Source organism: Scyliorhinus torazame, chromosome 9, assembly GCF_047496885.1.
Source record: "Scyliorhinus torazame isolate Kashiwa2021f chromosome 9, sScyTor2.1, whole genome shotgun sequence".
NCBI lineage: Eukaryota > Metazoa > Chordata > Chondrichthyes > Carcharhiniformes > Scyliorhinidae > Scyliorhinus > Scyliorhinus torazame.
In genome coordinates, this window is record NC_092715.1 from 206,788,435 (window position 1) to 206,806,219 (window position 17,785).

Genomic DNA, 17,785 nt, shown 5'->3' on the forward strand with positions numbered 1-17,785 from the left:
TCCAGGTCCCATGATTTGAAATACCCTCTCCACACACCCTCACCTCACCTCCCCCTTCCCCTCTAATACCCATCTGTATGGACAGGCTTTTAATCACCCCATCTAATATCTGTAGCTCTGCATCCATTTCTTTTGATTGAGAGATCATTCCAGTTTTAGCTTCTTTCCAACCTCGTGGGACTTCCATGTGCTCCGGCTATCCCAGCATGCTTTTGATTTTCTAGTCATTATCGATTCTATGAAAGATGAGGCATGACACTGTGTTCTGGTTTCAGGACTTTTAATTATACAAATAGTTTGTGATGGAGCTTGAATTTCTCATCTCCTGTCCTCTCCATCAATAAGTCTGTCTATTTCCACCTCCAAAATATAGCCCATTTCTGCCCTGCATCAGCCCATCAACTGCCGAGACCCTCATCCAGACTTGACTATCCCAGAACTCCCCTGGCAATTCTCCCTTCTCACGTCCTTAAACTTGAGTTCATTCAAAAGCCCTGCTGCCCATATACTAACTTGCAGCAACTCCACTCACCCATTTCATCTGTGCTTGTTAATTTACATTGCCACCTGGTCTACCAACACCTTGGAATTTAAATTCTCATTCTTGTGTTCAAATCCTTCCGTGACTTCACTTCTCCCCACTTTTGTAATCTCCTCTAGTCCTTCAGCCGTCCAGGAACTCTACATTCCTCCTGCTCTCGCCTCTTGTGCATCGCTCATTTTCTGATTTCACTATTTTTGGCAATGTCTTCAACCGTCTGAACACCAACTCTGTAGCATCCTCCTTAAATCTCTCTGCTTCTCCAACTCGCTTGTTTCCTTTAAAATGCTCTTTATAATCTATCTCTTTGACCAACAATGCTAACGCACCCAGATTCAACTCACTGTCAATTTATTTGCCTTTGAATAAAACATCTAATTGAGCTTCAAAGTTGAAGTGCTAGAAATGCTTGTTGATGAAATGGCTGAAGTTTATGTCACTAAGGTAAATAATTCATGGTGTCTATGTTTACATACAAAAAAGCTTTTAATGGATTTAACAATCCTAAAGATAGTAATCCCAACAGTCAAATGGTTTGATCGTCTCCAGCTCTTAATTACAAGTGACTAATTACAGTGACAGTAATGACTTTCAATATGGTTCATCGGTGCCTCATCAGTCATCTCGGCGTAGATTTCCACACGGTCCAAACTTCTGAATCATGATATCAGGTTTACCTTTTCTGAAACATATAGAAAGCAAAGGTTAGGATGAGATCAAAATCTTAAACAGGATTATTGTTGGTAATGTATAATGCTCGAGTCTGACACTAATGATATGGAAGTAGATAGTGTTGTGGGCGAGGCTTTTTAGAACCCCAAATGTATCATGGAGTTCAACCAACCTCTCCCTTTAATGGATTTGTTGCTTTTCCTAGCACACGGCTTTTTCCCTTTGGTGTGAGATTACAATTATGGACACATGGGTATTTAAACACAAAACACTGTTTATTCCATGAACTCAACTGAACATCTTAAATAAATATTGGATCTCTTAACACCCCTTACTTCAGAGATAACTCAGAAAATATTGCAACAGTAAATAATTCCTTAAAATGTTCCTTCAAACTTCCAAGAGACTTAACACCTTTAAACAAAATCACATCAGGTTAAAGGCTTCACTATTATAAGTTTAAACCACCCAAATGATCCAGAGATAGTCTTTCATTGCAGAGGTCCAGCTCACTGCAAAACACAGACACACACACAGCTCTTTTCAAACTGCAAAACCAAAACTGCAAAATGGCTGACCTAAGCTGAGCTCCACCCACTCTATGACATCACTGTTTTCTTAAAGGTACATTGTTTAAACATCCAGTTCTTAAAGGTACTCTTGCATGACAATAGTTACAAGTATCCTAAATCGCACAGAATTCTGTTCGCCCATCACTCTTCTGCTCATTGGCCTACATACATTGGCCCCTGGCCCAGCAATGCCGCCATTTTAAAATTCTCATCCTCATGTTCCCATTCTTCCAAAGCCTCGCACTTCCTTATCTCTGCCAGCTTCTTCAGCCCTATAGCCCTTCAAGAACCGTGTGTCCTTCCAGTTCCAACCACTTGTTCAGCTTTCACCCAACCATTAGTATTAACACCTCAAACATTCCTGGACCTCTCCTCAAAAATTGCAGAAAGCCCCATTGTAGGTACGACACCTTATCTGAGATATAATTCATAGCGTGTTTGGAAAAAATGAAAGCATTACCAAGTCATTGCAATCTTACTGAAGGTTAAGTGAAAGAGGTAGGTTTTAAAGGAGAAAAAAAATTGTCTTTCCCCATCTCAAGGTGCCTCAAAGCTCGTTGGTGCAATGAAGTAAACTTTGAAATATGGGGTGGGATTCTCCCCAACACGGCGGGGCGGGGGGTCCCGGCAGGATGGAGTCGCGTGAACCACTCCGTCGTCGGGCTGCCACAAAGGTGCGGAAACCTCGGCACCTTTCGGGGCTAGGCCCGCCCCGGAGTGGTTGGCGCCCCACTGGCTGGCGTGGAAGGCCTTTGGCGCCACGCCAGCCGGGGCCAAAGGGACTCCGTCGGCCGGGAGTCCGCGCATGTGCGGGAGTGTCAGTGGCTGCTGATGTCAAACTGCGCATGCACGGGGGTGGTCACCGACACGTCGGCCATGGCGGAAGCTGACGGCCGCACGTAGGAAAAGAGTGCCCCCACGGCACAGGCCCGCCCGCGGATCGGTGGGCCCCGATCGCGGGCCAGGCCACTGTGGGGGCACCTCCCGGGGCGAGAACAGGACCCCGGAGCCCGCCCGCGCCACCAGATCCCGCCGGTAAGGGACCTGGTTGAATCCACGCCGGCGGGGCCGGCATAGAAGCAGCGGGACGTCGGCCCATCGAGGGTCGGCGAATCACCGGGGGGGGGACCCCGCCGACTGGCGCGGCGCGATTCCCGCCCTCGCCGAATATCCGGTGCTGGAGAATTCGGCGGCCAGCGGGGGCGCGATTCACGCCGGTCCCCGGCAATTCTCCGACCCGGCGGGGGGTAGGAGAATCCCGCCCATGGTCACTGTCTCCGGTTTTAAGGGAAGAGAAGGAGGTAGGGAGGAACTTTCAGGGTGTGGGACCCAGGTGGTTAAAGGCACAACTGCCTTCTGGTGAGGGGAGAGGATTTCCCAGAGTTGGGAAAACATTCAATTGCAGGGTGTGTAATATTAAATTGTTTCACTGCAGCTTGAAGACACCGTAGTGGCTGAAACTGTTGAACAATCTGGAAGAAACAAACTAAAATGGTGTCCATATGAGGGTAGAAATTGATCACAGTGCACAGATTGGCCAGCGTAAATTATACACTGGTCATTGAAATGCAAGGTGGAGCTAGGTGTATGCAAAAAACTGTTCTAATGGGGAAGGGCAGTACTTTTGTGTTCAAATCCCTCCACGTCATACTCCAGGAGTAGCAAAAACAGAACAAAGGATTAGGAATCCTGAATACATAGTCCCCTTCTCCCCAAAGGATTGTGGTAATGTCTATCTTTTGTACTTACGGCCCTGTCATCCTGTGTGGCTCATTACATGTGATAAGTAAAGTTACTGATCGCTATTTTCATTACCTAGTTGAACTACTCTACTGTTCTAACCTGCAGAGACCTACAGGGATGGTCCAATTATCCTCCCCGTAAGTCTCGTTGAATACAAGCTTCCCCATTGAGGGACGGGGGCCCATTAGCGGAGTAATGGGACTGGATTCTCTGTTTTGGGGACTACGTCCCCATGCCGTCGTGAAAACTGTGGTCTTTTACGCCAGGAAAACTGGCATCAAACGGCCACAGGTTCACCATTTTACTGGGGGCTGGCAGGCAGTCGTCATAGAGCTCGCAGCTCTAGCTGCCGATACGGCCCCCATGCACTTCCGGGTCAGAGGCCGCGCATGCGCACGGCGGTGACCTGCAGCAACCGCGTGTGCTCCATGGCAGACTCAGCCCGCGGACCTGGACCGGCAATATAGTGCCCCGCATCAACCGCTCGCGCTCCCCGGACTGCCCGCCCACATTGCCCCCAGCCCCTACCCGCCGATCAGCGGCTGGGACCTGATGTGTATGGTGTAAATAGTTGCTTAGCAATAAAAAACAAGTTTCTTTTCGCCTCTCGTTGTGGATTCCTCTGTGGTCACTAAATCTGCACAAGCTAAGATGGCAGCAAGGATGATGCTTCAGTCATCCTGAAAAATAAGTTCCCATCTTTTAGATAAAGCAGCATTCTACATTTCCAAGCTGCAGATATCTCTTGTCCATAAGGTGAAACTTACTGAACTGCATTGCAGAGATGGCATTCATTATCATAGGTGATCCCATCAGTTCCACAGACGGGGATATAGCTCTTCGGGCATGTTTGGAACAGCTCTCTTAGCTGATCACAAATGGGCTGAAACAGAGAACACAGTCACTTGTAGTCACACAAAGCTCTGAAGCAAAAGTGGAAAAGAAAATACATATGCGCGAGAAAGTAAACTGGTCACAACTCACCTCAGTGGCTTCATCAGAAAATGTGTATTCAGTAGCTGGAAGACAAAACACGGAGGGAAGATCACCATTGTGTGTGGGAACAACACATTGGAAAAATAAACTCAACTCCCAGCTCTGGCAATTTAATGGGAGGTTATTTTAGAGTTTGGATTGGAAGGTTACATCTGTCAACCTTTGGGTTCAACTTTTCACACCAAGGATATAGAATCATAGAATCCCTACAGTGCAGAAGGAAGCCGTTCGGCCCATTGAGTCTGCACCGACCTTTTGAAAGACCACTCTGCCTAGGCCCAATCCCCCACCCTATTCCTGCAACTCCACCCTAAGGGGCAATTTATCATCGCCAACTCAGCTAACCTGCACATCTTTGGACTGTGGGAGGAAACCGGAGCACCCGGAGGAAACCCACGCACACACGGGGAGAACGTGCAGACTCCGCACAGACAGTGACCCAAGCCGGGAATCGAATCTGGCACCTTGGAGCTGTGAAGCAACTGTGCTAACCACCATGCTACCCAATCTTTGTGAATCCCGCGACGCCGCTCCATGTTGCGTCGGGGTCGGCACGGAGACGGGAACCCACGCACATTCGTGAACTCGCGCCGGCCGTGGCGCGCCCGTATTGGCAGCTGGAGCGGTGTGAAGCGTTCCAGTGCCAGCCCCCTGTGCGGCGCCCGTATTGGCAGCTGGAGTGGTGTGAAGCGTTCCAGTGCCGTGCCAGCCCCCTGTGCGGCGCCCGTATTGGCAGCTGGAGCGGTGTGAAGCGTTCCAGTGCCGTGCCAGCCCCCTGTGCGGCACCCGTATTGGCAGCTGGAGCGGTGTGAAGCGTTCCAGTGCCGTGCCAGCCCCCTGTGCGGCGCCCGTATTGGCAGCTGGAGCGGTGTGAAGCGTTCCAGTGCCGTGCCAGCCCCCTGTGCGGTGCCCGTATTGGCAGCTGGAGCGGTGTGAAGCGTTCCAGTGCCGTGCCAGCCCCCTGTGCGGCGCCCGTATTGGCAGCTGGAGCGGTGTGAAGCGTTCCAGTGCCGTGCCCCCTGTGCGGTGCCCGTATTGGCAGCTGGAGCGGTGTGAAGCGTTCCAGTGCCGTGCCAGCCCCCTGTGCGGCGCCCGTATTGGCAGCTGGAGCGGTGTGAAGCGTTCCAGTGCCGTGCCAGCCCCCTGTGCGGCAACCGTATTGGCAGCTGGAGCGGTGTGAAGCGTTCCAGTGCCGTGCCCCCTCTGCGGTGCCCGTATTGGCAGCTGGAGCGGTGTGAAGCGTTCCAGTGCCGTGCCAGCCCCCTGTGCGGCACCCGTATTGGCAGCTGGAGCGGTGTGAAGCGTTCCAGTGCCGTGCCAGCCCCCTGTGCGGCGCCCGTATTGGCAGCTGGAGCGGTGTGAAGCGTTCCAGTGCCGTGCCCCCTCTGCGGTGCCCGTATTGGCAGCTGGAGCGGTGTGAAGCGTTCCAGTGCCGTGCCAGCCCCCTGTGCGGTGCCCGTATTGGCAGCTGGAGCGGTGTGAAGCGTTCCAGTGCCGTGCCAGCCCCCTCTGCGGTGCCCGTATTGGCAGCTGGAGCGGTGTGAAGCGTTCCAGTGCCGTGCCAGCCCCCTGTGCGGCGCCCGTATTGGCAGCTGGAGCGGTGTGAAGCGTTCCAGTGCCGTGCCCCCTCTGCGGTGCCCGTATTGGCAGCCGGAGCGGTGTGAAGCGTTCCAGTTCCGTGCCCCCTCTGCGGTGCCCGTATTGGCAGCTGGAGCGGTGTGAAGCGTTCCAGTGCCGTGCCAGCCCCCTGTGCGGTGCCCGTATTGGCAGCTGGAGCGGTGTGAAGCGTTCCAGTGCCGTGCCCCCTGTGCGGTGCCCGTATTGGCAGCTGGAGCGGTGTGAAGCGTTCCAGTGCCGTGCCAGCCCCCTGTGCGGCGCCCGTATTGGCAGCTGGAGCGGTGTGAAGCGTTCCAGTGCCGTGCCAGCCCCCTGTGCGGTGCCCGTATTGGCAGCTGGAGCGGTGTGAAGCGTTCCAGTGCCGTGCCAGCCCCCTGTGCGGCACCCGTATTGGCAGCTGGAGCGGTGTGAAGCATTCCAGTGCCGTGCCCCCTGTGCGGTGCCCGTATTGGCAGCTGGAGCGGTGTGAAGCGTTCCAGTGCCGTGCCAGCCCCCTGTGCGGTGCCCGTATTGGCAGCTGGAGCGGTGTGAAGCGTTCCAGTGCCGTGCCAGCCCCCTGTGCGGTGCCCGTATTGGCAGCTGGAGCGGTGTGAAGCGTTCCAGTGCTGTGCCAGCCCCCTGTGCGGTGCCCGTATTGGCAGCTGGAGCGGTGTGAAATGTTCCAGTGCTGTGCCAGCCCCCTGTGCGGTGCCCGTATTGGCAGCTGGAGCGGTGTGAAGCGTTCCAGTGCCAGCCCCCTCTGCGGTGCCCGTATTGGCAGCTGGAGCGGTGTGAAGCGTTCCAGTGCCGTGCCCCCTGTGCGGTGCCCGTATTGGCAGCTGGAGCGGTGTGAAGCGTTCCAGTGCCGTGCCCCCTGTGCGGTGCCCGTATTGGCAGCTGGAGCGGTGTGAAGCATTCCAGTGCCGTGCCAGCCCCCTGTGCGGCGCCCGTATTGGCAGCTGGAGCGGTATGAAGTGTTCCAGTGCCGTGCCCCCTGTGCGGTGCCCGTATTGGCAGCTGGAGCGGTGTGAAGCGTTCCAGTGCCGTGCCAGCCCCCTGTGCGGTGCCCATATTGGCAGCTGGAGCGGTGTGAAGTGTTCCAGTGCCGTGCCAGCCCCCTGTGCGGCGCCCGTATTGGCAGCTGGAGCGGTGTGAAATGTTCCAGTGCTGTGCCAGCCCCCTGTGCGGTGCCCGTATTGGCAGCTGGAGCGGTGTGAAGCGTTCCAGTGCCAGCCCCCTCTGCGGTGCCCGTATTGGCAGCTGGAGCGGTGTGAAGCGTTCCAGTGCCGTGCCCCCTGTGCGGCGCCCGTATTGGCAGCTGGAGCGGTGTGAAGCGTTCCAGTGCCGTGCCAGCCCCCTGTGCGGCGCCCGTATTGGCAGCTGGAGCGGTGTGAAGCGTTCCAGTGCCGTGCCCCCGTGCGGTGCCCGTATTGGCAGCTGGAGCTGTGTGAAGCGTTCTAGTGCCGTGCCAGCCCCCTGTGCGGTGCCCGTATTGGCAGCTGGAGCGGTGTGAAGCGTTCCAGTGCCGTGCCAGCCCCCTGTGCGGTGCCCGTATTGGCAGCTGGAGCGGTGTGAAGCGTTCCAGTGCCGTGCCAGCCCCCTGTGCGGCAACCGTATTGGCAGCTGGAGCGGTGTGAAGCGTTCCAGTGCCGTGCCAGCCCCCTGTGCGGCGCCCGTATTGGCAGCTGGAGCGGTGTGAAGCGTTCCAGTGCCGTGCCAGCCCCCTGTGCGGCGCCCGTATTGGCAGCTGGAGCGGTGTGAAGCGTTCCAGTGCCGTGCCAGCCCCCTGTGCGGCGCAGGATCGCTGATCTTAGGGGCCAGATGACACTGTTGTAAAACGCTCCGGCGTTTACGACGGCATCAACACTTAGCCCCAGGATCGGAGAATCCCACCCTTACTTTTATTAGGCGAGGGATATGGGGAAAACCTGGATACATGCAATTAAAATGGAAATGCTACCAAGTTTCAATTATTCAGCAGTTTCCCTACGACACATTAAGTGTTCTGCAATGGATTGATTGATTAAATCTGAACCTGTCCAGCTTCCCCCTCAGCTCCTCCCCCCTGTATCCTCTCAAAAAGCTCGCTGGAAACACTGGACACAAGGGATTCCCAAATATTCCTTGTGACTGCTGGTGAATGCACTGCATCAGACAGCACCACCTCAAAGAGGACAAGGGATGGAGACCATCATCGCCTTTCATGTCAACCCCTCTCCATTCCATTCATTAATTTACGTTACGGTCACAGAGGACAATCAACTGGGCCGTGTGCCTCTGCCTGAGAGGATAGCTACTGGGCACTAGCCACAATTTCACAATAGCAGCAGGCAGTGTCAAAACCTGTGAACCCAAACTCGTAACCACAACATTAATAAAAAGACATTGCTGGAAAAACTCAGCAGGTCTGGAGGCACCTGCGGAGGGAGGAGCACGTTTCAAGTCGAATCTCAGAACTGAGTTCCGAAGAAGACACGCATTCAACATGAACTCAGTTTCTCTCTCCACAGGTGCTGCTAGGCCTGTTGAGCTTTTCCAACGTTCCCTGTTTTTATTTCAGATTTATTGCATCTGCAGGATTTTCATGTTTTTTTAGTGAGCAGGAAATACTCGCACCCACTATGTGGCTGAGCAGAACTCCTTCTGTCTAGCGATGGGTGTACTCCAAAGTCCAGTACATTTCACAAAGCAGTTTTTAAAACAGAGATAGGAAATTGAAGAGCCCACAGTAGCTTGGCCAGCCATGATTGAATAGCAGAGCAGACTCGATGGGCCGAGTGGCCTAATTCTGCTCCCATGTCTTCTGGTCTTATGGAAGCCTGAGATCTACATCCGTTCAGTTTATGAGAGCTACTGTCTATTCAATATATTATAATATACGTTTGTTATGTGAATGGACAATTTGTCCATGGTGGCTGACTAGGTGCCATCCAGCCTAATCCCACATTCCAGTTCCTGGTGCATAGCCTTGCAATTTATGGCACTTCAAATGCAAGTCCAAGCACTTTTTGAATGCTATGGGGTTTCTAATTTTACCACCCTTTCAGGCAGTGCATTACAGATCCCCATTCACCCTGTGGGTGAAAAGATTTCCTTAGGAGACCCCTCAAAACCTTCTATCTCTTACACTAAATCTATGCCCCCTGGTTATGGACTGATGCATAATCAATTGCACAAAGACAAGAGTTGAATACAACTGAGGCTTTATTACACTAAGATGTGTGGCCTCCTGCAGCAGCTGGCGAAATGGCTGCTGTACGGGGAGAACACATATTTATACTCCGCCTACTGGGCGGAGCCAGCAGGCAGAGACTACCCCCGTACCTGTAGTACAGGGCCTTACCACACATCACCTAATATATACATCAGTGGTGACTACCACATGGACCCCTCAAGCAAAGGGAATAGAGCCTTTACTATCGACTCCAACTAGACCTTTTCCCTTTCTTGTTCACTTGCATCTTTCTTACAGTGTGGTGGCCAGGACTGCACCAGCTGTGGCCTAACTACTTTTATACATAACTTCCTTACTCCTCTATCCTAACTCAGCTAATAAAGACAAAGGCAGCAAGGGTATAGTATATATGACCCTTTATCAAAGCTTTGACAAAGGGTCATCTGGACTTGAAAGATTAGCTCTTTCCTCTCCTTACAGATGCTGCCAGACCTGCTGAGATTTTCCAGCATCTTCTCTTTGGTTTCAGATTCCAACATCCGCAGTAATTTGCTTTTATAAAGGCTATAGTATATACTCTGGACTTCAATGATCATCATCAAGAGTGGCTCAGTGGTACCACAACTGACCCAGCTGGCTGAGTCCTGAAGGGCACATTTGCCAGACTAGATCTGCAGCAGTAAAGAGGGAACAAGAAAGGGACAAACCTAAAATAATAATCATCTTTATTGTCACAAATAGGCTTACATCAACACTGCAATGAAGTTAGACATCACCAATCAATCTATCACAAATGCATCCATCCATGACAGTATTGATTGGAATGGCCACCACATAATGAGAATGAAATCAAAGCCCCATCTTTATAATGAGGACTGAATGCTGTATGGCACTGCCACTGTGTTAAACAGCATGGATTCAAAACAGATCTAGCCACTCAAAACTGTGCATCCATGAGGCCCTATGGACCATCTGCAGCAGAATTGTATTCAACCACAGCTGTTTCAATATAGCTACAACACTGGCATCTACCCAACCATGTGAATAATTGCCCAGGTATGTCCTCACCACAAAAAGCAGAACAGATTCAATCCGGCCAATTACCACCCCATCAATCTACTCTTGATCATCAAAGTGACAGAAGATTCAAGCAGCACTTACACAGCAATAGCCTGCTCTCTGATGTTCAGTCTGGATTCCGCCAGGTCCACTCAGCTCTTGGCTTCATTATTACCTTGGCCCACACATGGACAAAAGCGCTGAACTCAAAAGGAGAAGTGAGAGTGACGTCAGGGCAGCAGTTCACAGAGTGTGGCTTCAAGGAGCCCTTGCAAAACTGAAGTCAATGCAATCAGAGGGAAATCTCTCCACTGGTTGGAGTCACACCTAACACAAAGGACGGTGGTTATGGTGGTTGGAGGCCAATCATCTCAGCCGCAGGACACTGTTGCAGGAATTCCTTAGGGCAGTGTTCTGGCCCCATCCATCATCAATGACCTTCACGAGGTCAGAAATGGGGATGTTTGCTGATGATTGCACAATGTTCAGTGCCATTGCACAATGTTTTACTAACTCCCCAGATACTGAAGTAGTCCATATCCAGCAATACCTGGACAGCATTCAGGTTTGGGTGAGAAGTGGCAAGTGATATTCAGGCCATACAAGTGCCAGGCAGTGACCGCTCCCAACAGGAGAGAATCTAGCCACCTCCCCTTGAGATCCATTGGCATTGCCATTGTTGAATTCCCCACTATCAACGTCTTATGTGTTACCAGTGACCAGAACCTGAACTAAACCTGCCATATAAATATTATGGCTACAAGAGCAGGTCAGAGACTGGGAATTCTGCAATGTGTAACTCACCTCCTGACTCCCCAAAGTTTGTCCACCATCCATGAGACACAAGGTAGGAGTGTGTTAGAATACTTGCCTGGATGAGTTCAGCTCCAACAACACTCAAAAAACTCAGCACCATCCAGGCCAAAGTAGCCCGCTTGATTGGCACCCCATCCACCAACTTAAACATTCACTCCCTCCACCGCGGAACAGTAGCAACAGTGTGTACCATATGCAAGATGCACTGCAGCGACTCGCCAAGGCTCCTTCGGCAGCACCTTCCAAATTTACCTCTCCCACCTAGAAGGACAATGCCGAAGATGCCAGCTGCAAGTACCCCTCCAAAACACACCATCCTGAGCTGGAATTATATCACCATCCTTCACTGTTGCAGGCTGCAAATCCTGGAAAGCCATCTCTAACAGCTCTGTGAGTGTACCTGCAGCAGATGGACTGCAGCAGTTCAGGAAAACTGCTTAGCACCATCTCCTCAAAGGTAATTAGGGATGGGGAAGAAATGTTGGCCTTGCCACTGATATCCCATGAAAGAATAAAAATAAAAAGTGTCCTGTATGCCTTCTTGACCATCTTATTTACCTGTGAGGCCACCTTCAGGGATCTGTGGAGTTGGACTCCCAGGTTCCAAGGTGCCTCTGGCACTTATTCTATCATGGGATGTGGGCATCACTGGCAAGGCCAGAAATTATTGCCCATTCCGAATTGCACTTGGGATGGTGGTGCTGCAGTCCATGCACCGTAGTGACTCCTGCCACCACTCAAACTCTGACACCCAGAGTTCGAGCTACTCTAGGTGAGGTTTCCTGCGCGTGTAGACGTTCAGGCCATGACAAACATTTTGGGTTTCTCACATGACACAGGACATGCACCCCATGGGACTGAGGTTCCCTGCCAAACATCTACTTTCAAACTATTAACTAGAAACATTTGCCAGTTGCTCAAAAATCGGCTCCTTCCCTGGTTGCGATGTCAGTTTAGCTGTTGGAGGTGGAAATGTTACTGGAGGATTTCCTTCAGTAATGTCTTTCAGCAAAAGGGAACTTGCCATCCATTCTCTGTCTGACCCAAATGCAACTCCTGTATCACACTACATGGCTGACTCTTTATGGATGATAAATACACCCCTGTCCATGTCACCATCTTGCAAGAACAAGCTTAACAGCGTTGCTACCCCACTAACTATCCACGTCACCAACTCTACCCCAGTTCACAGTGACACTTTACCCTGGAGCCAGCCCTTTGAGGTAACTTTTGGGGCAGTGATACTCCATCTGGTCTGCTGCAAATTCCTTTGGTTCCTTGGTTTTGTTTTCTTTCTAAAAAGCTAAAGTAAACTAACATTGAAACATAGAAAGACGGAAGTTGAGGGGGGACCTCATTGAGGTCTACAAAATCATGAGGTATAGACAGGGTGGATAGCAAGAAGCTTTTTCCCCCAGAGTGGGGGACTCAATTACTAGGGGTCACAAGTTCAAGGTAAGAGGGGAAAAGTTTCAGGGCGATATATGTGGAAAGTTATTTACAAAGAGGGTGCCTGGAACACATTGCCGGCGAAGGTGGTAAAGGCGGGCATGATAGCGTCATTTAAGATGTATCTAGGCAGATACATGAATGGGCAGGGAGCAGAGGGATACAGATCCTTAGAAAATAGGCGACAGTTTTAGATAGAGGATCTGGATCGGCGCGGGCTTGGAGGGCCGAAGAGCCTGTTCCTGTGCTGTAATTTTTCTTTGTTCTTTGTTCTGTACAGAGCACCGGTCAGACCTCACCTGGAGTGCTGCATCCAGTTCTGGGCATATACCTCAAGAAGGATAAATTGGCCTTGGAGGAAGTGTATCACAGATTCACTTGAACAATACTGGGGCTTAGAGTATTAAAGTCATGAGAACAGGGCGCACAATGTTTACTGGTATTCCTTTGAGAATCGAAAGTTGAGGGGTGATATGATTAAAGTGCTTAAAATATTAAATGATTTGTTTGGGTAAATGCAGAGAAATTATTTCCTCTGTTGGGGCATCAAGAATAAGGAGGCATAATCTTAATATTCGAGCTGGGCTATTCAGAATGAGCTAGGTTATACAGCACAGAAACACATTGTTCGGCCCAACCAGTCAATGCTGACATTAATGCGCAACTCGACCCTCCTCCCATCGTTCCTCATCTATAACCCGGTGTCCCTTCTCTCCCTCATATACCTATGTAGTGTTAGCTTAAATGCATCTATACTATTCCTGCAAATATCCCGGGAGCAGCAAGTTCCACATTCTCACTACTCTTTGGGTGAAGAGGTCTCTTCTTAATTTCCTATTGGGTTTCTTAGTGACTATCTTATATTGATGGCCTTCGTTGATGGATCTTCCCCACAGGAGGAAACATTCTCTGTATCCACTCTCTCAAAACCTTTTAGAATTTTAAATGCCTTACTTAGGTCACCCCTCAGCCTTCTTTGTTCAATGGCAGAGTGATCCAGCCTGGCAAGTCTTTCCTGATTTGTACACCCATGAATTCCGATATCATCCTCTCATGAATCGCCTTTGCACCCTCTCCAGTGCCTCTATACCCTTTTTAGAATATGGTGACCAGAACTGTGTAGTCTAACCAAGTTTTATTACAAATCTAGCATAAATTCCCTACTTTTTAGTTATAACCATCTGGAAATAAACTCATGTTTCATTTGGTTTTGCTGTAACTCTATTAACTTGTATCGTGACTTCAAGTGATCTGTGTATTTACATTCACAGGTCCCTCTGCCTCTCTATCTACCCCCATATTTTCCAAGTAAAGTGGGGATCTCATTTTTCGTACCAAAATGCAATATTGCACTTACTTATCCACGTTGTTCAGGGGACATCTTTTGACCCAATGGGTAGTAGAAATATGAACTGAAGTAGATTAAGAAGTAGGAACAGGAGGGCCTTATAACTTTCAGGATTCAGCTGCCATTCAATGATATCATCATGGCTGAACCACCTTCCCACTTTTTCACCATTTCCCTTAACTCCCCTAATGCCCGAAATTGATTTCTCACGTTCCGGAACATAGTTAATAACTGTCTTGTTGGCTTGTGTGTGTTCCATCCAAGGTATTCACGGGCTCCATTTTCAAAGCTTCAAACATCAGTCTCCATTCCAGTCAGAATCTAAATCCGAAAGTGGGAGGCCCAGCGGAATGATCGGAGTCCAATTCATTGGTTGCTTCGAGATTATTTAACTTAAAATGATAATAAATAAAATCAGGTGATGGGAGGTATGAAAGTCCATGACTATAGACAGCGACATCATGGATCAAGAGAGAGGCAGTGGCGTAGTGGAATTGTCACTGGATTAGTAATCCAGAGACCCAGAGTCATTCTCTGGGCTCCGGGGTTCGAATCCCACACCCATGGCAAATGGTGAAATTTGAATTCAATAAAAACAAATCTGGGATTAAAAGTGTAAAAGGGGACCATGAAACCATTGTCGATTGTCATAAAAACCCATCTGGTTCACTAATGTGCTTTAGGGAAGGAAATCTGTCATCCATACCTGGTCTGGCCTACATGTGACTCCAGACCCACAGCAATGTGGTTGACTCTTAAATACCCTCAGGGATGGGCAATAAGTGCTGGCCCAGCGACGCCCACATCCCATGAACAAATTTTAAAAATGAAGAAGAACTTACCATCAGTGCAGAGAAAATATACGAAAAGAAGAGCAAAAGCCGAGCATGGTTTCATTCTTCAGCAGCACAAGCCCTGAGTCAGTAGCTTGCAACTTTCGTCTCGTACTGACACTTGTCTCTCAATATTACACCGTACAACACAGAGCTGGTCTATATAAAGGGAAGCCTGCTCAGTGACTCATTGGGCAATGCGAATCGTGCAGGAGGCAAATATAGAGTGAGGATGGCGGAGTGTTGTGTGTGAGGCAACAGATAACAGTAATATGCTGGAACAAGTGGTACAGTGTTGAACAACACAAGATGAACCTGCAAGGACGCGGTCGACTGATGGTCACCCACGGATACCATCGCTTCGCTAGAGTACAGTGAACTCTTTGTTATGCCCCAACGCTGAATGTAGCAAATAATGACAACTAGCTGTGTCCTTGTGTATAAACCAGGGTTGCCAGTATGTTATCCACAAGCCACACAAGGCTAATTGGGAATCCAGATGTGACTAATTGCAGTTTGGATTATTCAGTAGTATCATAGAAATATAAAATTAAAGAAGATGGAAGTATGCTGTTTAGCCCACTGTGCCTGTGTCAGCCCTTTGAAAAACTACCAATTGGTTCCACTCCCTCACCCCCATAGCCTGCAAAGTTTCTCCCTAAAAAATGCCTATCAATTGATCAACTTGTCCCTCGATTCGGGGATGACGTGTACTCAGGGCTTTGTTTCTGCCATGAATATTCCCGAGGCTGAACAGACGGATTCTTCACCCACAAATCTTTGGGCACAGGGGGCAGAACATCCAATGAGGCTGTGGGATTCGGAGTTCAGAGTTTCCTTCCTTCTCTGCCACCGCTCTGCCTCATCACAAAGGCATTTGGACTCAAAGCACGAAGCAGCTTGGTGGGCAAGTTGTGTCATTTTGAACGATTGTGAACAAACTCCTCTCAGTCATTAATGTCAATGCTGCCGTTATCAAGGAGAGCTTCAGAGTGTCATTGTAGCATTTCCTTTGTCCTCCCCTGAGACGTTGGTCATTTGAATGTCGAGAATACAGGACTTGGTGGGGAAGGTGCTTTTTGACCATCGGGACATCATCCAGTCCATCAAAACTGATTTTGCAGGAAATTTGCCTCAATGCTTGTGGGCCTGGCTTCAAAGTGGGGGGGAACGGGGGGACGGGGGACGGATGGACTAGTGTTTGTTCAATGATCCTTCTATTTAATCTGGAGAATGTGGCTGAGGTCTTGCTGGTGTATCCCAGATACATAGTCCAGGTCTCACTGTAGTACAGGAATACAGTGACAACTGCTCTGTACACCAGGACTTTGCAAAGCACCTGGTTGTCAAACACCCGCTGCCATATTGTAGAAGGCTGAACTGGCACAGCTGATCCGGTGTTGGATCTACACACCAATGGTGGCCTTTTGAGAGAGGTGACTACCAAAGTATGGGAATGCCCAACATGCTCCAGAGTCTCTCTTTCAACATATATGGGAGAAAGAATATTTGGCTGATCAGATGTGGGTTAATATATGAGTTTTGTTTTGTCAACATTTAGGGACAGGCCAAATCTCTTACATGAAGAAATCGGAAATAGCTTACAAATATGGTGCAGAGTGGGCAATGGCACTTCAGTCATCTGCAAATTGTTGATCATGAATGTATATGGTGGTCAGATTGGCATGGAAGCGACTGAGGTTAAAGAACCTCTCGACGGTATTTAATACTCACACCAAAGGGCAGTTGATCTTTAATGATGTGAATAGTCATTGTCAAGTAGCTTGTGAATGGCATGGGGGCTATCACACAACCTTGCCTGACACTGGTCCGGACTTTGAAGGGATAATAGATTGTAGATCTCCCACTATAGTTACAGTCATATCATCATGAAGCTGTTTTAGGATTGTGATGAAGCTTCTTGGACATCCAAATCCCTGGAGCACAATCGACAGAGCCTTGCAATTTATTAAGTCAAATGTTTTGGTCAGGTTGATGAATGTGACGAAGAGTTCCTGGTGTTGCTCTTGACATTTTTCTTGGATTTGTCTGGTAACCAAGACCATGCCAGAGGTTCCTCTGGAAGGTCTAAAGCCACACTGTGTCTCTGCGAGGATTTCTTCAGCCACAGGAAGTACGCTATTTGGGATCAATCCAATTTCTCTTTGAAAGAGATTATTGAGTCTGCTTCCTTTCAAGCAGTGTGTTCCAGATCATATTAATTCACCGTGTATAAAATATCTTCTCATCTTGTTTCAGTCTCCATTGCCAAACACCTTGAGCGGGATTCTTCCCTACCTGGCAGGGCGGGCTGTACCGGCGCCAAGGAGTAGCGTGAACCACTCCGGCGTCGGGCCTGGAAGGTGCGGAATCCTCCCCACCTTCAGGGGCTAGGCCGGCGCGGTTGGTGCCACGCCAGCCGGCGTCAAAGGGCCTCCACCAGCCGACGCGAGTTGGCGCATGCGCGGGAGCGCCAGCGTGTGCTGGCGTTATCCCAGTGCATACGCAGGGAGGTTCTTCTCTGCGCCGGCCATGGCGGACTGTTACACCGGCCGGCGCGGAGGGAAAGAGTGCTCCCATGGCACAGGCCCGCCCGTGGATCGGTGGGCCCCGATCGCGGGCCAGGCCACCGCGGGCCAGCCCCCCCCACCCCACTATTAAATCTCCCCTTAGTTTCCTCTGCTCTCAGAAGAACAGCCTCAGTTTTCCTAATCCTTCCATGTAACTGAAGTTCCTCACAACTGGTATTATTCTAGTAAATCTCTTCTGCTTCACCGTAACATTCTTTCTAAATAGTGGTGCCCAGAATTGGACACAATACTTCAACTGGGACCTAATCAGTGATTTATAAAAGTTTAGCGTAACTCTGTTTTATTCACAATGGTCCTTTCTGTCTCCAAATGGAGGAGGGAATGGGATTGGGAAACCTGAAATATTTAATTTAAAAAAATAAATCAGAACTAGAGGACTGAAGGATGTCCTGGA

General features: G+C 49.8%; 1 protein-coding gene across 1 annotated transcript; it reads right to left on the minus strand.

The window, feature by feature from the left end:
• Positions 1 to 1,008: 1,008 nt before the first annotated feature.
• Positions 1,009 to 14,909, minus strand: LOC140430065 (trypsin inhibitor ClTI-1-like). The gene is made up of 4 exons (XM_072517604.1): positions 14,810 to 14,909; positions 4,513 to 4,547; positions 4,296 to 4,411; positions 1,009 to 1,223 (listed from the first exon to the last, which is right to left on the minus strand). The coding sequence occupies exons 1-4, from the start codon at positions 14,862 to 14,864 to the stop codon at positions 1,157 to 1,159; spliced, it is 273 nt and encodes a 90-aa protein (XP_072373705.1). The 5' UTR covers positions 14,865 to 14,909; the 3' UTR covers positions 1,009 to 1,156.
• Between the last annotated feature and the right edge of the window lie 2,876 nt (positions 14,910 to 17,785).

What these genes read in the sequence shown, in the direction of transcription:
- LOC140430065 (XM_072517604.1), bottom strand. Translation starts at nt 14,864, where the DNA reads ATGAAACCATGCTCGGCTTTTGCTCTTCTTTTCGTATATTTTCTCTGC. An exon ending in TTTCTGATGAAGCCACTGAG is followed by an intron (nt 4,412 to 4,512) that starts GTGAGTTGTGAC and finishes TCTCTGTTTCAG; the next exon opens with CCCATTTGTGATCAGCTAAG. An exon ending in CATCTCTGCAATGCAGTTCA is followed by an intron (nt 1,224 to 4,295) that starts GTAAGTTTCACC and finishes TATATGTTTCAG; the next exon opens with AAAAGGTAAACCTGATATCA.